The 21,511-nt window shown below is 38.8% G+C and overlaps 1 protein-coding gene across 1 annotated transcript in view; it reads right to left on the minus strand.

The window, feature by feature from the left end:
* The window catches only part of LOC126846364 (uncharacterized), a 76,884-nt gene that overhangs the window by 35,029 nt on the left and 20,344 nt on the right, over window positions 1-21,511 (minus strand). Inside the window, exon 2 of the mRNA XM_050585705.1 lies at window positions 14,057-14,113. Within this exon, the coding sequence (XP_050441662.1) occupies window positions 14,057-14,113 (57 nt within the window). The remainder of the gene's footprint in view (window positions 1-14,056; window positions 14,114-21,511) is intronic.

The following is a 21,511-nucleotide window of genomic DNA, read 5'->3' on the forward strand; positions in this document are numbered from 1 at the left end:
AAAGAGAAGAAAAAAACCGCACGAGACGGTTCATTAACTCTTGGCGTTGCTGTACACCGACTCGGTGGCGGTCGCACAAGTTGGCTTAAAAAAAAAAATCCACGCCTCCTCTGCATGACGTCACCGTTATTTTATTAGTCAACACCCGCCAATTTCTCGCCATAGTTAATTCAAATACAAATATTGACCTACAGACTTATTCCCTCCCCTGTTACACGGCCGTGTTCGTGCCGGCGTATTAGCTAATGAGCCGAACGCTGGACCGACTACTTACCCTTCAAAACGTTTTCTGTCCCGCGGAGAGATTCGTTTATATTTTTGAATAATTATATTTTATTGTCAAACGGGGATATAATGGGTTTTTTTTAACTTGTAAGATTCGCCGCGCGTTTCCGGAAGTGTCTACGGCACCGACCGGTTTAGCTTCTTTTTTTTTACAAAATCGTGTGTACCGGTACGGCATAAACATGTTATAACACCCTATACGTTCGATACAAGAAAGACACTAGAGAAAAACAGACAACGAAACTGGTTGGATACGTTTTTGTTTTTTTATTTGAATATATTATAGTGGCTGAAAATCTCATACACGATCAAAACATTTTAATCTTCTTTATTTATTTTTATATTCGCGCACTTTGATAATATTTAAATATGAGACGTCTATAGCGGTGTATGCGGTATGCAAACGTTATAATCGTATTTCACCGGAATTTGCATAATTACACTTTCCTGTGTCAGCGTCGCCACCGTTACAACTAGGGGTTAGGTCAGGGTTATACGAACAATACATACTTAAACACCCCCCCCCTCCCGAACATCAGTCTCAATTACGTATAATATGTAAACCGGCGGCAGATCCGCTGTACGTCGATATTATAAGTAAGTAATAAAAAGAAGTTATTTCATACTATGCGTTCTTCGCATTATTGTATACTTCTCGAGTAGGGTGCATTGTGATTATATTATCATGGTATATACCGAAAATGCTAAGAAATAGGTCTCATAGGTATAACAATACATGCACAATACCAATTTACTATCAGTGAACAGCGGATTGAGTTTATATGCAAAGTATATAGATAATATGAAAAATACAATATTTTATCGTATAAGTGTGATACGACCGGATAACGGCAATATTCTATTCTATCAATATATGTATATATTATACCGTTTGAAGTTTTTTTGTTATCGATTATTTTTCATATATTTTATACTATTTGGCAACAGCCAATACTACGAAGGTACCATGAGGACAATGTATACGTTTTATAGAAGAAATCTGTCGCGCATAAGCCGACAGATGAAAATCGCATCCTGTCTGAAGACTATAAAAATATTATGTAGTTATACTGTAAAGGAAATTTATTTCAACAAAAGTGCTCGACAATAAGCGCAAACGAACGTGCCAAAAGCTTAAATGATAATTTATTAGTGACTTTAAGCGTCTGGAGGATGCAAAAATGAAAAAGGAAAAATGTCAAATAAATTGTCATATTTGCATTATTTACGGGCTCTCCTCGTTGCGGACACGTCGTGTGTCGGCCATTGCCACCGACAGGCAGACAAACTGTTAAACTTGCAGAGGATTAAAACGCCACAGAGCTGCCAGCAACCGTGTAATTTATAATGATAATTCTTCTTCTTACGGCGGCGGCGGCCAAGGTGTATCATTACCGAATTTGTAGATAATCGTATACACGGTATTTAAGCCCCCGGGGGTCCACGCCGACTCGGCCACCGTTTGCGTCAGGTGCCGACCGACGAGACGGCGGCGTGCATTATAAAATATAATATAATCATACTATAATGTACACTGCAAATGCGGCGCGATGATCATATTATCAGGCTATTATTATTGTCAATCAATTCGTGCGTATAAAAACACAAAATTCAACCCGGCGCGAACCGACAGCTTACCCGCCAAGTTAACCGCTAAACGCGCACAGCATTATACATATACTCACTTCCAAGTGGAGATATTTCCCAAAACGGATATGCGGTTTTTGCGTTTGCCCCCGCCTCCCCGTCTCGCATAATTTTCCACGAACGGCTTCTGTGCTTATAATAATATAACCCTTACAACACACACACACATTCAAATAAAGGCGACGAGGTGTAATTTTGTTACACCTTAGTTGTTTTCCACTTCTTGTTTGTTGCTACGTCAAGGGTATATAAGTGGAGTAAACACAACAGTGCCGACGCGGAAATCCGAGAGTTTACCCGTGGATTTTGTAATTTAACACAAATAGTAGGGGAGGGGGGGGGGTGAGCAGAGGGAATAATAGCGATCCGGCGAAATAGTTTTTAAAACATAATAAACGACACAGTGTTGAGAAAGTTTTTCACTTTTTTCTTTCTGATATTTTCCTAAAAAATATTCAACATGTTTCTTTAACGTTGTACGAGACTTTCTGGGTAATCGCAAGAAAAGTATTCGGTTTAACAACATACGCATAAACCATATGGTTGTAACTTTTTGGCGCATTGACGGGCAAGTCGACCCGTTAATTGAATTTTAATTAGTTATATGTACCTATACATAATATATATTTATACATTACACAAAAAGTGATTGGTTAATTTTTGTAGATTAACAATGTTTCAATAAAAGCAATGCCTGGTCAGTAGCCACTTTTAGATAATTTTTTCTCGGTTAAAAGCGTTTTAAAGTATTATAGGCAAGAGGAAATTGTTATGTTATTAGTTATACGAAACTTTAAAAAGGTTTGAACTTGAGAAATAATTACTCGAAACCCGGTTATCGACCAGTCATTGTTTTTAATAGAACTATCTACTGCTAATAAAATTGTTAAACATTCACGGAAGTCAAAATTTGATCACTTTGACAGTATAATTAGTTAAGACTTAAGAAGGAGGGAGAGGAGTGTTGAATGAAAATTATTTGGAATTTAGGTCACATTACGTTAAAAATTCTGCAGACATTTTTCTCTCGGCCATTTTTGTTTCATCCGGTTATATGGTGGCAGCCAAAAATTCAGTAACTAGACACTACAACTCTGACACTCGAAAATACATTTGTACTTGATGTTCTTACAATATTTTACCCACGAGCCCCAATATAATTGCGTTCCTCTTTTTCACTGTGTCGTTTAACCGTGTTCGCTTTCCCGTTTAGTATTAACGGTGTAATAATATTTTATTTTATATTTTTTTCTCTTCAAATTTTTTCAAGCGTTTTTGGAGGCGAAGTGGCGGAGAGGGCAATTAACGCGGTAGGTATAAACATTAAAAAAAACGCCGCTGTTTTTGTTTTGTCGAATCGCCAAATCATATATTATATTGTATACGTATACCGGGGGCAAGAGGCAAGGAGCCGAGAGTATTAATAACAATTAAAACGTTATAATACAAAATAATACGGTATTTTCCCATCGGAAGCCATTCGGCCGCCATTAAACGAGTGCGTTGTAAATACATATTATATATGTTTTTATTACTGTTCGAGCACCGCAACCGTGTGAAACGCTACACAATCCAAAATTGTATTATACGACTTGCGAAGGGAACAAACAAAAATCGCCATTGACGGTGTTCCACTTACTACCGTCGGCCAAACTCAAAACGGCGTTTAAAAACAAATTCACGCTTTTAAATGATATTTTATTTTCACCCGCTCTCGACAACAATGTGTGTGCGCGCTATCAGTACATACCTACTGTTTACATTTTTTTTTTTTATGATTATTTTCCCTCGGCCCTCTCAATCGCATTGTATATTATTTCGGTAATTAAAGTAAGCCCTCGCAGTTCTTACAATTATTATTACCAAAGTGCGCGGCGTCCTCGTGTCACCCGCACATGTATATATTAATATAATGTGTATTCTCTTATTCCCCCGGGCGATTTTAATATGCAAATCGTTTTCAGCCTTTTTACGTCCGCACCAAGAAATTACACAGCGATTAATCGACAATACGGTCCGATACAACAGCCTTCAATAGGGTTGAACGAAACAATATAGTAGAATAAAAAAAAAAAAAAACAAAACCCCCAATAAATCCTTAGGACCGGCCAGCGACGTTATTAAAACCAAAGCCCGCGTCTGGCCGGATTATCAACGACCGTGCGCGAGTGCGCGTTTGAGTGGTATACTTTAGGAGAGGGGGGGGGGTGAACTGGGATGTGGATTTATTCGAATTTGACATGCTTCGCCATAAATCGTTACGGAAAGGGTCCAACAAATTCTATACTGCTGCGTGTGTGTGCACAAAGTATCTGACAGTATATATATATATATATATAGTATACCGACGCGACAAAGAAGATGTATTGCGCCAGATATTATACGTATATACAATTAAATGTTTAGTGCTGTTCTAAGTATTTTAGCCCGACGCCCTCTATATGTATAATACACGTTGTATGCCGGATGGCAATGCGACATGTAAAATACACATGCAGACTACCGACGACCGGTGGCGGGGTTGAAGAGACAAGTAAGGGGTAGTTTAGGTGCGTTAAACATGTCAAAACGTTCACGGACGTATTGAGATATTGCTCGGCCGAATAACGCTTTTGTCTATAAATCATCTCCCTCGCGGCCACATGATCACAATATTATGAATGTCTGTATATAGTATATACCTACTATATACAAATAACGTAATAATGTGTGTGTGTGTATATTGTGTAGTAATTAACGGTTCTGCAGCGACCTAACCGTGTACGTTAGATTTAATATAGGAGTTGCTATTATCGTCACAATACTTCGGATTACCGTTATTATTCTATATAAGTATTTTATACCTACAGCCAATTATGATTACATATTATTATTATCCTGTTGAAAGGCACCATCGCGTCGCCGTCGAACACATCAAAAGCCTTAACGCTTAATTGGGGGAGTTAACGCGCGGATTTACCACAATGTGGGTAATTCAATAAACAAACGGCCAAATTTTCTGGGCAACACTACCGCGGACCTTGATTACAGAGCACACACGAGGGTGTGATTTGTGCCTTGTATTGTGTGTTTGTATCTGCGCACAATTATATGTCTTCGAGAAGAAATCGGTAACATTACCGATTGGGTACATCGGCAAAATATTTTTTTTCACTACAACAAAATATGTTCGCTTTGTAGTTGTAACAGTTGGCGGGTGTGGCGCGCGTCGAGTAAATTATACGGTGTGCCAAAATGGAGCCAACGAGATAGTCGCATGACTCGTTTATTATAAATATATAATATGTATATTTTTAAAAACAATTTATAGTATCATTTTATGCTACTGAGCGAGAATTTAAAAAAAAAAAAACACCGGATATTGTTTTTTACAGATGTTTCTTGTTTATTCAAATGTGCCAACACACTGAAGTAAAATGGAGAGAGAGAGAGAGAGAGAGAGAAGTAGGAGAAAACAGCGGTGGACCGAGATTTAATCTCTCGGACAGTGACTTGTTTCAGTTTCATGTTAGTTATATACATTTTATACATTTTGGTATTATTTATATTTATACGTTTGCACATCTTCGTGGCAGTTTTTTCTCTAGGTCGAACCCATTAGAAAAAAATCATTTACCCTAATTGTTGTTTTTTTTTTTTGTTTCTTAGATTTTTCTTAAAAACCTCTAGTCTTGATTTTCATCTTGCTAACTCGCTTACCAACATACCATCCTATCGGGTCTACAATAAATATATTTATTTACATAATTGCTTGTGACTTTCTTTCATTTGGGTCGCATTACAGCGCTCTATAGCGCCACACCATGCTCGGACACCAGATACGACTGCAAGTGCATTAGAAGAGAGTTGGCTTAACATTTTTGCTCGAGTGAAATCTTCGACTATAATATAATATTTCACGATCGAGCAAAATATTATACATGCAAGTACCTAAACTATGTAAACGGATCCTGGCCGGTGTGTTTATTATTGCTCACGACTTTCAATATAATATGTAAGTGACACATGTACGTACCTATCTATACACCTATACTACGGCGCCGTCGCGGGACCGAAAGGATAATTTTAGATTTCCCGGCAACCAGTTCACCTGTATCCGTTAACTAGCGGTTTCAGATCGGTGCCAAGTGTATAGCCGTTGTTGTACAGGGCATAGGTGGTGCTGTATCATGGCGTTAATCATCATTGACGAATTTAGGTTGTGTCCATAAATTACATGCCCCCCCCCCTGTACTGCTGCTGCTGCTGCTGCGACAAGTGTTATGTACACCTGTGCTTCAAATGCACAGGTATATGTAGGTATACAGACATGATGTGTATAGACACGCGTGTAGCACTGTAGGCATTTTCAAGCTAACCGTGCACATTATAAATACAATATGTGTACAGCAATAAATAACACGAGACTAGATAGAAAGCATAATATACACGCTGTACCGTGCGTGTATCCGGCTGAACGACAGGACTGATGATTAGAAGCCTCTGGCAGATGATTGGACGTATACTCAAGAGTTAATTTGTCAAACGATTCAAAGTGCAAAAAAAAAAATATATATAATATATAAACGACAATAATAACGTTGTAAAAATATTTGTAGGTATTATACGCTACTTCGGACCCGTACCGTGCCAAGTATGTGAACATATTTTATTTTCTTCTTTGCTTTATTCGATACAAATGGGATCGGCCAGTCAAACGCTGACAAGTCTTGAAATTTATCTATCAACTCCGCACACACATGACACACACCACCATCAATTGTCACAATTCCCAATATATTCTCCCTGGTTTAGCTAATTGATATATTGTGTGAAAATAAAAAACAAGAATTAAATAAAAAAAATTACATATTCGTGTATAAAATGATAAACGCCAAACGAATGAGTGACGAAGCGTTTCCCCTAAATTTGATACTGATTAAAATAATTATATTGTATTGTATGTATTTAATACACAGTGGGTTCATCAGCCGGAAACGTTGAAAACCGGTCGAGTGCTGATCGTTAGCCGTTAAAAAAAAAATAAAGGAACGCATAATGTTGTTTCGCTGCCAGTATAAATTAAAAATTCATAATGAGACACAACGATTGTTTTAGCTTCACTTTGCAAAACTATAAATGTATATATTTTTATTTTCCCCGACCGCTGTTGAAATTGAGCATGGGGGGGGGGGAAAGGCGAACGTCGAATCAATTTCAACGTCGGCCGTTTTCTTAGGACTTATCTCGTTCAGCGGTGCCGTTACGTTTAACCGTAATAATATCCATCGGATTACGGTTTTATTTATGGATTCTATAAACTCTTATTGGCCCCTGCGCACCGAGCAAATACAAACCGCGTACTGTATAAATATAACGCATATTATATAGATGTATACCGACCGGGTTGAGAGCAAAGGCTTAAAGTTTGATTGTACCCACTGAAATATAGTTACATAAATAATGATGTATATTGCGTTAGATAAAATGAAAGACAGAGGATCCCGAAGAGTGAATTTGTTTTATTCGTTGTATAGTGCTCTCCGACAAAAGGGTTAGGTTGTATTGTGTAGTGATAAAAATCCGAGTGGACGGTTCGCGCCAATGGATTTAATATAAACCTGAGACGAAACGTGCCCGTCGATCCGTTTTTAATGCGAGTAGGACACAATTCAGACTTTCTGGGGCAGACCAATGTACAAATATATCGAACATTGATTCACCATCAGTTTATAATAGTAATAATAATAATTATTATTTTTACCTTCGTGACTAGTCCGACTTGAGCGGTAAAATGTCTACTCGCACAGGGTTTGCCTACCCACACACCGGTAATGATACAGCCGATGTATACGGTGGTTAGGATGTGATAACCGGCCGGTCTGCGATGACAAAATCTCATTTGGCTTTTGGTAAACTTTGTCCCATACCCGGAGATTCGACGGTTTGTGTCAAATTAAATGACGACCGACTGCGTCCAGACAAAAGGGTCGCATGAAGCGACAATATATGTGTACATAGACTCCACGCGAATAAGTTGCCGTTAAATTAATGGTAATATATAGGCCAAAGGCCAAAAGTTTCCAAAGGGACAGCGCCTATTACACGGGAGCGAGCGAGAGCTTTAATTAACGTTATCGAATGACCGTCCCGGTAAAAAAAAAAAAGTAATCTGAAAATTATTAGTTACGTTCGGGCATACACGGATCCGATTGAGACCCAAGAGTGGTGCTTATAAATTATAACCGTTACACACTATGGGAGATGATCCTATTGAAAACAAAAACGTGTTCTTCGGTAAACCCGTCGACCGGTAAACAAAAAAATAACATTATATATATATTTAATATGTACCCTAGTCGCTACTATTATTATTTCATTATCGTCCGGCGATTGCAATGTAAACGCGCACATAAAACGGAATTATCGCTATACTCGGCTACACTTATTCTGTATTTTATACTCGAAGGGTAACCGTATAATTAAGCCGAGGTCGTTCACGACGCGACCGAAATTATCAGAGTTTATGATTGTTGTTATTATAACGTTTCGATTCGACCATTATCGTACCAGAGCCGGTAGCCCGTATGTGTATTCCCCAGGCGCATCTGAGGACGTGACTGCCGTTTAGGTGTACAATTATTATTATTGTAAAACACTGTATGTGTAATTATTATAAGCGCGCATCGGTCGTGATATGGCAACAAGAACAAACAATCGAACAACCCCCCTCCCCCCATCATAAACTGAACCTTTTTACAGCGGTGTTTGCAATACACATGAATGTAAATTAGAGAATCTCCAAGTTTAGTTCAGACTATGACAGTATTTAAAAACAGTACTATACGTTTTAGTGTGAGAGAATCTAAATAAGAATGTACCTCTTTTTCCAACCGTATAAAAATGTATATTGATTTTCCCGGATGAAACAATTATTATACAATGACATACAAAACATGTAGATTTTAAACTGTTTTAGTCACGGAATTTTCTGCTTACCAACAAATATTTTCAACTAAATATGTACAACTGGAAAAAAAGTTATGAGAAAATGGTGAAAAAAAAATTAGGTTTTTTTCAAAATGTCCAACTTGTTTCCTCTAAGGCGCCGACCGGTCAAACTCAAACCGATAGTCCAACACAACTGCAGTCAATAAGACTAAACGGCATTTACTTAAGAAAGATAAAAAAGTAGCAGCCATCTCCTCGTTTATAACACTGTATAATTTTTTTATACGTTTATCTACGGATCGTTAAATTTAATTATTATTTTATACACACAAGCGTGTGTTTATATTATACGGCATAGTTAAAGTAAACTTACACTTGTTATTACCGACCTCTGGGCGCTTTTATATTATACTGTTATTAGGATTTCATATGCGCGTTTAAGGGAACTTTTAATTATCCGATATGATACCGGATTCCACCTTAGTGGCCAACGCAACGATAACACCGTAATGTATATTATACAGTTGTTCCGTGACCGGAGGTGGGGGGGGGAGGGTCGTTAAATTTTGGTTTTTATTACTTTGGTTTTTTTTATACGTTTTGCGTGCCGTACGGCTTACTCGGAGAGTGAGAGAGAGAGGGGCAGATAAAAGTAAGAAAGACATAATACACGAACAAAAAAAAAAAAAAAAGAAGTGTCGACCTAATGGGATTTTCTGGAAGACCGCATCGGCGTGGAAACGCTGTAACTTGTAACTATGTGAAACACAATGTGACTTGGGAAGCGTCGGCCGCACGCGTGACCCTAAAGGGTCTTTGGGATAAAAGTTCCGGCACGCGCACGTCGGATTCATGTGGGAATATAAAATTCGCGTGTGTCATAGTACGACACCCGCGTCAAATGACTAATTATTTCTTTCGTATACCGTTCTATGTATAAGCCTAAATAAAAAAAAAAAAAAAAAGGATAAAAAATCCACAGTCTCTCGACCGTGTAAAACGGTAATAATTAAAAAAATGCCAACGGTCGACGTGCAATTGTGGCGTGGTAAAAAATTCTTGAAAAAAAATAACTTTTATTAAGCAATTTTTAAAAAAATATACATTGTACGAAAAAGCAACGTGATTTTTGTAATATTTATTATCATAACCATTGGCGGAGATCAGAGGGGAGGGGGGTTAAATAATAAAAATTATGTAGCACTAATTTTAAAGTTGTTTAGCATCCAAAGTTCCTCCACCCTCTGATCACTGCCAATAATCATAACTAGTATGGTTAATTGACGATTATATACCTCTTTTTATTATCTTCTTCCTTTTTTTTTTTATAAAAAGTCAATGTCTCGAACAGAATTATTGGCAGAGCGCGCGTTAAATATCTCACAATAAACGGTATCCAAATAATAAATATTAATTTCCATACATTTTTCCGGAACATTAGTTTTCGTTTTAAAAACAAATATTTAAGAATTATTTACGGTCGGCCGAGTTAAAATTATTTTATCCCAAGCGAAATCGATGTTATAATACATATTTTTTTATTACACGACAAAAACACTCTCTGACGACGAACTTCAGCGTTTGTATACAGCAATTGAAAAATTTATTAAAATATATGTACAATAGAAAATTGTAGAGTTATATTCATGTTGTCATTTTCACGATATTTTTGTAATATACTTTATTGTATTTTTCTGCCAGCGATAGGTTTTCGTTTTATTAAACATAAAAAAATACATTAGAAAAAAAAATCGATCGGGAGGTCTAAATCTTAAGACTTGTATTGCGCTTGTAGAAACCGTGAGCTGTTTTCAACGTGAGCGGTGTGCATTTACTTAAAATTTTCTCCCATTCGATGATTACAGGGTTTGTGCACAACAACTCACGATTGTTACCTGATGCGGCTGTCGTTTAACGGGACTGACGAACCGGATGAGGGGGGGGGGTATCATTTTTAGTTCTTAATCCTCTTCGATCGAATAATGACTGGGTTTTTGAATCGGACGAAATTATATATTCTACACATTTAAAGTATTATAATAATTATTGACACAGAAACAGTATCGTAGGTTGGCGCTGCACAGTCATTATGATGACCACCGTGTAATTTCATCGTCTCCCAAACAATATATAAATATTATATTATGGACGTAGTTTTTTTTTACTTGTTGATATTATTTTACCCAGAAGTGTTGCGGCGCCGGCTGTTTAGGGTAGTGGGGGAGGTGATAGCCTAGTTATTAAGCGTCGCGCCCCAACAGCGACCCAGCACGTCGGTAATCGTTTATCTTTCGGTCGTATCTCTCGCACACATCGGGTGGCTCACACTATGATAATATGTATTTTTGTACCAGTAGGTGTGTGTATAGGTTCCAAATATTATATATTAGGAATAAAAACAAACGGAATAACATAATATTATCGTCGCCGATCGTGACTTAGGACGGTGCCCCGGGATATTCGAGACACAACCCTCCCGGGACGAATGGACCGATCGAGGCGGTAGGGAGGGTTGACGATAAACAGAAAGGTCTGTTGTGATTACAACAGCCGACTCGGTGTCGTCTGGGTTGCTGTTACAGCCTGCAGGCGGAAGGGGACCGACTCGGCGATGGCAGACTGACAAATGAAACAAAACACACTCGTTATACGAAATATAATAATATTGTTTTTTTTTTCACGGTATTCGTTGTGTCCGTATCGCATCTTCTAATAGTGTATACGTCACCAATCCATTTGCTCGTTACCAATACCTTACCTACTATAATAAAAATATATACAAAGCGTGTACTGCCGAAAACAAAAATCGTGTGATAAAAATCTCATATAAATAATAACAACAATACACATACACGGCACATAGGACTCGAAAAACCTTTAAAAAAAAAAAAAAAACAATTTCCTCGATAAAAATATGCGCGTACCCATGGTCAGGCCAATAAAATGTTATTGTATAAAAAACAATACTTGGAAGTCACGGGTCACTGCGAGGCTTTACGCTAATCAATGTCAAACAAGTGCCCCTCCTCCTAGTTATACACAAAAGTTATTATAATATTATGCTGATTTTCGTGTATACCGTCGCCTAATGAATTGACTGGCGAAGTAATAATATTATAATCAACTAAGTGGAAATTAATAGCGGTCAAATAATTATTTATATGCGACGCGACTTGTTTCATACACCGTTTTTAATTAATTAAACGAAAATATCTGTACTGTATAATATTAATACATACATACAGTTCAGGCGATAACGACCAAAACTGGTTGACCAGGTTTTCAAATTACGTTTTTTTTTATTAATTGTATGGCTTTTTTTTCTGGAATTCTCGTGGCAGTCGGTAATTAATAACAAAAGTACGTTTTACGTTATAACACAAAACAAATACAACGAAACAATATTTACTGTTTCATAATATTTATTTTGATTCTCATGCAAATTGGAGACAACATCGCATTTTCTTAATTATAATCATTTACACATTTTATTATTGTACGCCCCATAACAAAACTATTGCAGTGTTCGCATAGTAGTTATAATAATTGTGTAAAATATCAGCTATTTTGTTACTGACCTTGTATTATTTCAATTGTTAAAACACTCAATTTCAAGATAATTCGAATCGTTCATTATAAGATTGTTTTAAAGGTTTTAATCTATAATACAGTAGTATTTATAGACGTTGTTTTTTTTTATACCGGAAGACTTTTATTATTTAATTACAAATATTATCTCTGAATCCGTATGGAACTCGAGTAGGCACCCCGTGCCATGGATTTCGGATAAGAGAGTGTATATTTCAAAAAGACCAAAGCTATAACACAGAGTACACGTGTACGGCAAACAACTGGTGTGCGCACAAAGATACGAGACGATCAGCAATTTGTTTTCTTAATGGATACGAAGGCGCGTATATACGGTGAATTAAGCAGATTTCCAGGTCGTTTGAAAACACACGGGTCAGTTGAGATCGTTTACAGGGTCGCACGTTGTCGGAGGCCTTATTAGCGATGCAATTATGTCATTTTTACACACCCCAACGCGCAAATGCCGTCGCTTTGGTTGAAAATAAGGCGTAGGTACATTACTTAACAACGGCGACAAATCGGTGTAATGACCACCGCCAGGAGCAGATGTGCGCGGAATTATTTTTCTTTCAAAAAAAAATATACAATAACAGAATCCGTGAGTAATAAATCTGCGTGACAAATATGTTTATAATTCGCGGGCGGCTATGGATGGATGTATATCGATAACACTGATGTATACTACCGACGGCGATGATGATAACAATAATAGGTATCTACAAAGCAACGGATACCGTTTGCACGGCAGCGGGGACAGCACCACAAACCGTGACTAATAATATTCCGGTCGGGACGGAGGGTGTAACGAGACCGACATCGCATAATATGTTTGAATGGAAGAGGTGTCAAAGAAAAAAAAAAAATAAAGCCTCGTGTATACGAATCAAATCCCTTTGGAATTCTTCTGTGTGTGTTTGTATACGAGAATATTGTATACAGCCGGCAACACCTGGTCGCGAGGAAAGAAGAAGTAGCCGTGTGTGCCGGATTAACCGTATATATGTGTACGTGTAAAGGTACGCCGCCGTCACTACCCCCCCAAGACGGGTTGTTTGGTTTTTGTTTGGATACATACCAATTGCCACCCGAGCATAATGTGTTTAGTGGGCGTATAATAATAAAAATAGTAATCGTAAAAAAAAAAAAAAAGGTGGTGGTGCGTAAAAGGCCAATTTCCAAGGGTATTTATATAGGTGACGGTTATGAGAAAAACCAGGTGTGAATGTCTCCAAAATGCCATTCACGTTTCCCGGGATTGCCCGCGAGCTGTGTTACCGTGCGCGTTATACCGTGTATCGATTTGTAAAGAAATTCCGGTCAAACGTTATAAGGCGGCCACCGTGTTTTGAAAGTATATTAGGCATGTGTGGAAACTATTAGTGCGAAACCGAAGCGGTGCCGGGGTTGTAACAGCCCGCGGAAACGACGTCGAATATGGCCCCGGGACTAAGATTCAGCGAAATGTTAAATCCCACCCTTTTGCGCCGTATTTTTTTTTATTATTATTACCGTACACGCGCGGGGAAAATGCTGATAGACTATACGTTTTTGAACCGGATAACGGACTAAAGCTGTTATGCATATAAAAGCGTTGTGTACTCACTTTCCAGCAATCTGGTCTGTTTTCGCAATCCGTGGATTCCATTTCACTCGGCACGAGCTGTAACAAAAAAAAAAAAAAACACACATTAATAATGGATGATACACGGCACATATTTATTATTATACATAGACGATGACTAACGCGTTCCACACGGCATTGGCCGTGTACGAGAGCCCTCCGCGAGAGGCTGCACGCTCTAACCCTAGGGAATCGCGCTGTCGTCACGCTTATAAAATCGCGCCGAAGGGCACAGAGCCGCGTACGTGCACCGTCAGCGTTTCGCCAATAATAATATAGTCTACGGTGAATCAAAACGGGATCATTGGCTTTTAATCCGGCACAGGTCCCTGGAAACCGACAGAGGGAGGGAGGGAGAGAGAGAGCGGCCCGAGGCGGAAATCCAGTTACCTTCGAGGGCTCATAAACTTATCGTTCGACGGATTCTCCACGCCGTTCGACTCGAAGGTCTAAAGCCGCTTCCGGGCAAATAATAAACGTTAAGTGCGTTTTACAACGGAATGAGTTAATTCGCGCGAGAAGGTTTTTTTCTTTTAATAACTGTAAAGGCGTCTGTCGATATAAGTAATACTGCAATAACAAAACGTTATGAATAAGCCGGATGAGCATGCGAGTACCATCAAACGATATTATTACTGTATGCAAAACTTTAGGGAGCGACCATTTATTGAGAGAATAGGAGAGGGATCAACAGAGGAAATAACAATAATAATAATAATGCCCCTTTGTGTGTCCTTGTCGGCGCTGCTGTTGTATTGTTATGTTATTATCATTGTTATCACGTGCACCCAACGTTTGCCGGTCAAACTAATTTCGGCGATATTCAAATTGTCGGACACGAGATGCAAAGCTGATATTTTAACACAATATTTATTGCCAAGCGAACCGAAACTTCCAATGGGTCGCGTCTGATGTGTGCGCCGTGTAGAGGCTAAAATATGTTTTTGCGCTAAAGCCTATTTGAGGACTTATACCACGTCGGATATGGCTTTGGAATTGTTTAACATCGTCGGCCGTACTCTATACATAGATAGAGAAAACAATAGGGTCGTCTCCTCTCTCATAGTGACGTTCGAACAACGGTACTTAAATGTACGTTCACGCTCACCGATTTGTTCACCAATGGACAGATAACTAACGTTGACGCCAAAACAAATGTGTTATCCTTTATAAATCTGTGGCCAACGTCAACACGCCGCAGAAACTCAACTCGAACGTTGCTTTCGGATGGGTAAAATCATGTCTTAAATATACTAAATGCAGCTTTTACCCCTCTCTATCGAAATTTTCGACGATACAAATAAAATGGCAGCGTATGGGTCAGCATTTATTTATTTTTATAAAGGTCTTTATATCAGAATTGATGATATAATAAAGCGGGGATATGCAATAACCTAGTATATATTTTAGCCATGGTTAAAATTAACGATTACCGTTGTAAAGCAAACAACAAAACCATGGCTTTTCGCTTGCGGTCCAAGGCGGGCGCGACGGAGAGCTTCAATTTGAAACTCGCGCCGGATGCAATATATTATAATTGTTATTTATAAAGTTTTATTCGTTGGTCCCGGCTGATTTGAATACATTAAAGCGCGCGTTGGGGATCGCCGCCGTGGCAATTCGATCCGTCAACTGCGGAAGTGGCGTTCAAAAGAGGCTAATTAGCGCGTTGCTATCTATATAGTATACGTGTATACATGACGTACATTTTTTGTTCCTCCCGGAGTCGTTTGTAATTGGAAAATAAATCAAAGAGACATCGGACATCGGAAACCGCACCGGGGCAATAAAAATGCTAAACCCTCCCCCCCCCCCGAAAAGTCGCGTCCCCCGGGAAATTCGCACGGTGATTTCCCGCCCGTGATTTACACATAAAACAAAATCATGTTTTTCTCCTCGGACAAACTCTATTGTAATCGCGCATAATTTAATTTCGTACCACTTATCATATGTACATATATCTGCGAAAAAGAATATAGGTGCTCTTGCATTCTTTATATTACACATAATTTGTATACATAATAAATACATACAAATGCATATACGTCGCGTATTCAACTCTTTTAGGTTTTACGACCCGACTAGTCCAGTCAGTATCGTTGTATGCATGCTTATGATTTAATTTATGTCACTTTTAACGCGAGTTGTCTGTACACAATCACAATATGCATACTACATTTTAAATGTTCATTTTTAACTTGAAATCGTTGTTGTCGTTTGACTATCGAGTTGAGACGTTTATTGTGACAATTTATTTATTATTTTAATTAAAACTGTATTTATAAATGAGATACAACATAATATAGCCGTCCGCTTATGCGAGGTCTCAAAGCAACTAGCAAAAAGAGACCAAATCTTGATTCCGCCGTAACCTACCCCGTCCATTAGACCACAGAGTGTTCCCTTCACAATTTTTTTTTTCGTTTGTTGTTAAGCCGTTAAACACGTATGTGTTGCTCGATGTTCGAGAGCGGAAAAGCAAGTACTCGAGAAAGTATATTATTAGAAACGGTATTGTTGTACGCACTTGTACAGCAACAAAACGGGCGCACGAGACTATCTGGATGACCTCAACCGTTAGGGCTTAACGATGACTCCACTCTCGACTTTGTGTGAGGTGTAGCGGGCGAGGAGGCGACGGTGGAAATGACTCTTAATAAAGGGACGCGGCCAAATTAACTGTGTATCACGGATTCGTTAATGTTTATGTTTTTCGGGCCGCGACCGGAGTAGGGAGAGAACGAAAACTTTGATAATAACATTCCAAAGGCCATTATAAAAGTTGCTGGATCGCCGGAAGAGCTTTGTGTTGCTCGCTCAGATTACGCTCGTCGCTACAGCGCTGCGTCTGCCATTATTATGTTTTTAATCTTCGCCCTAAAAAGGACACACCTGCAATGTTCAACGGCCGAGAAGTCTGAGCCGAGGAGCTTTGATATTCTTTTTACATATCATAATAACAGCTTACACACATCAATACAATACAGCACACATCGGGTTGCTCGACTAATCGTTTGTATATATATATATTTTTTTTTCAGAATCTTATTTGTCAAAAAACATTTTGTGTAAAACTGATGTATAGTTGGGGAACGTTACGAGGAGAAGCGACAAGCAGGAAATATTGTTCACAGAGAAAAATACACGCCGAACTCAAATGATAGATGACGAACGTTTGAATAAAATTGCAAAACATTCGGCCCAATATACATACTTCGCTTGTTTGTTGCTTTTTGCTTGTATAGTTTAAAAAAAAAAAAACAGGATGGTTTTGGAAAAGTTTTTAAAAATGAGATATTCTCTTTTTGTGTCAGACGCCACCGAACACATTTTTTATCCGAACGGAATTATTTACGGCGAACCGACCTCATAAAAGTTTTGCGATTAAAGTTCTAGAAAAAAAAACAATGTTTATTACATAGCACTTAATCTAATCTAAGTCGAAGAAGTATACATTAAATAGATGACGTGTATTCACAAACGTCGAGATAACAATTAAAAACAAAAAAAATGTATTGTTCTCTTTTGAAACAACAGTGTTTCAATTCCTGGAAACATTACGGTAAAAAGTTTTGTTTTAAAATTTTCAAATTAGACAACGTTCGCTGTATATTGACTGTTTTTTTTCTTTTTTTGGTAAAATCGTGTACACTATTTTTTTTATGACGAGTAAAAAAACGGTATACACGGCGAACCGTGGCGATAAAACCGCACCGCACCGCTGGCCATGTGTTACGGTTAAATTAGATTTGCAACCCGGCGCATCTCCGTTAATAATTTAGCAAAACCACGGTTTTCGAAAATCTAATAACATTATGTTATGTATTGTATATATATTAGATGATTTATAATAATAGTGTTGTGGCATTGTGCGAGCAGTCGATTCAGATGTAATATGTACTACAATATAATATTATTACAATTACAGTTACGATACCGCGATATTCCCTTTGGAGACAACAGCTGCGCGAATTGTAGTTTACCAATTTTGTCTTCAGCGACAAACACATACAATTTTTGGAAAAACATGGGGGCAGTATAATTATGAATATTTGTACTTGGCAATAGCAATATTATTACTAGGTAGTACAATTGTGGTGAATTCAAAAACGGGATTGCCGTTTTTGGGGGATTTTGTGTTTATTGTTTTCTGCGAACATTTTTAATACCGATATATTATACAACCGCTAGTGTTTTTTTTTTTTTATTGCCGACCATATGACACTATTGCCGCCGTTTCGTCAAAAGAAATACACACTGAACCGAGTGCGTAAATCGGTCCCCGGGGGTGACTACAGGAGAGAAAACGATGGGTATATCGATATGGGCTGATCAATGCCGGTTTTCCCATGCCAATATTGCACACCCGCATCATGAATGTACGCGTATACACATTTAGAATATAAATATTACCCATCGAAGGGATGATGTAAGTATAGCGTAGTGTGTAAATGGCAAATGTCAAATATTTTCGCTTTGTCCGTAGCAAAAAGTAATAGGGTTGTGTTTGCCTGGCGGCATAAAAATTGTCAGTTTTTTCGCCTAACCCGACGTCAGTCACACCGCCGCTGGCCAAACGTCCCAACGAGTCCCCGTCGTCTTTGGCCTCCACCGCGGGCGGTAAATGATCGAATTAAACACACAAGACGACATCAGCCATTTCCCAATCAATCGACCGAGCGGATATAATAATATATTATACCAAGGCTCGCCGTGCCGGGTCCTTTTGTGTGGACCGAGACCACACCGTTGCATTGTGTGTGTGCACACACACTGTGTTTATTATTGCTAAATGCTGACCATCTGCTTTGGGGTGAGTGATTTGCCGGTTTTTGCGATTCCGTACATCAAAAACCCGCGCAATAATAGTAATAATAATATCATAATAAGCGGGGCGGCTGCGGTAATGGCGATGTTATTCGCACAACAACGCTAACAAGGGATCATGGAATTTGTATTCGACACGGCATTATTTATAATAACCTCGGGTAAATCTTTTTCTTTATTCCGCTTTACGACGGCAAAACGCTTCCCGGAAATACCGAGTGCACACAATTCACACACGCAGACAAAGTTCCGTTGGCAAATACTACATATCTCGTCCATAGCGGGGTGTATCGTAATAATAATCTGCGCTAGTCCGATGACAAGAACCGTCCGGACACGCCCTCGTCGGCGGTTCCTTTCATAGTCTTCCCCGTCGCTGCCTTCACGCGGCGTTACACCTTTGCAGGAACACGCCCGCAAACTTTGATAAGGTAATACTGTAGCTGTTGTTCGTGTTAACGAGACGACGTGTCCTTTAACCCTGACCTAACTCCGATCACAAACCAAAACGGCCATGTCACGGCGCGTAGGAGGTCACTAGTTCTTGTGTCGACCGAGTCTGCCGTCTGAAGACTATCTAACCCCGCCGCCTTTAATAACAATACTTATCGGATGACCGTGCTCGTGTTGGATTCCCAACAACATTATTATAATCGTAACGCACGTGACCGCAATAACCGTACCGTGATCGCGTCTCGGCCCTCTCGGGTCGACTGGCAAAGTATATATGATATTATAACCTACCACCAATGGATTGATGATAATTTAAATAATAGAAATTACTTTGATAAAATCGAACAGGAGTGAACATGACATAAATTGTTTGTTTTAAAACCGAAAAACACGTGTCATTCGAATATTATACAAAGCGGTGGAAAAACTGAACTCTAAACTTGAAATAAACAAAAATTCTAATCCGATTACATAAGATTGAAGCTGTTTTTTTTTTTGTTGTACCAAAGTACAGTGAAACAATGACGGGTGTTGGAATTTCAAACCGGCGGCCGGAGAAACGTTTATTTTATAGAATTTATAGTTTACCGTGTCGAAAATAAAAAGTTTTCCGTAGAAAGCGCATCGCGTCGTTAAAATGTCTACAGGCGTTTATTTATTCGAAGAAAAAAACAACCGAAATGGATTTGCGACATTAGTCGAACGCGCGCGTAGTAAACCAAATTAACTTTGAGCCGCGAACATAACTAAAGAACTTTTTTTGGCAACCGACCAACGTGGGGCGGTGATAGGCGTATGGAATGCCATACATAATATACCGCGTTGTGGCCAGCACACACACACACACATTGGAGACGATTGAAGACTTAAGAGAAAAAAAAAACAACAGCTCTTGCAAAGCTCTCGGAGTCGTTTTCAATCGATTGTGAATCGCGTCCGGAGATGGTTTTTCAAGCGTACACCCGACGGTAGATACGGCGGCCGTTAATGTCTTACAGTCCCGCCGCAGTAGCCGTCGGTCTACCCTCCCCTAAGTACATTAGTCACTTCGGAGGCGGTATCATTCAAAAAGATATTAACTGGCGACGCGTTAGTTTGCTGTTCAGCAGCGGCGGCACCGGCACCACAGCGGCGCGGTAGGCAGCGGCAGAGCGAGCAGACGTCCGGTGGACCGTCATTAATTTGCGATCAGGATCGCTGTGTAAAGTATGCGCGGCGAGAAGAAGGCGTATAATAACAGTAATACAGAAAGGGTTGGTCGGGTCGTGGTTGTGGCAGAGCGGGTGGAATGTATAAATGTATATATACACATATATAAGAGCGCAAACGAGGCAATTACAATCAAAACGCAGTCTCATTGTAAAGTCGTCGTATCTGCCGCCGACGTATCGCGGCTCGTTCCGTCTCTTGGTCAATATTATAACGTTAGTCTATGATAAAAAGATATATATATATATATATATATACATTTATATATAAGTCGCGCCGCCCGGATAATAATCGACAGCTGTCCGCTATAATAGAGTAGGTATATGCAAAAATAATCCGATTAACATACTATATTATTATTAGACACAGCTATAATATGTGTCTTAAATGCACACGAGTGTTGGCTCATGTACCGGCGAAAAATGATTGCATTTTAGAAGAATAGCAGTCGATCAGTCGGTCGGTCATGTCGCCGTCACAGAGCGTACATCCGACATCGACCGCCGACGGAATAATAATTATATTTTTTTTTTAAAAGACTACTAATGCGCGTACAGATACGCGGTGAAAGGCTAATAGTGATTTTATTATTATTGTTCTATTGCCTATGCGATGACAGCTGTTTATGGCCGCGTGTTGTGTTTAAATACACGGCTATTAATTAGCTTTAACCTACGCTGCGAATTTATTGCACTTCAGTGTCGATTAATAACCGCAGTGCTATATTTGACGACAAACTTTTTCATTAACACAATAAGTATTGTTAACGCGAATGATCGAATATAGTCGAACTGTATGGTCTTTGTTTTCGATTAAGTGATAATCTTTGTTTTTGGAAATCGTACAAATGAAAACTACAAGTATACTTTGGAAACTTTATACAATGCTTTCCGCATTATACTCGGTTATGGGGCAAGAACACTAATATAGTGGTCAAACATAACACTG

Source organism: Adelges cooleyi, unplaced genomic scaffold (assembly GCF_023614345.1).
Source record: "Adelges cooleyi isolate 19-005CV unplaced genomic scaffold, UGA_ACOO_1.1 ACOO_flye_CR_arks_rails_tigmint_CR_PRNA_9, whole genome shotgun sequence".
NCBI classification, from domain to species: Eukaryota; Metazoa; Arthropoda; class Insecta; order Hemiptera; family Adelgidae; genus Adelges; species Adelges cooleyi.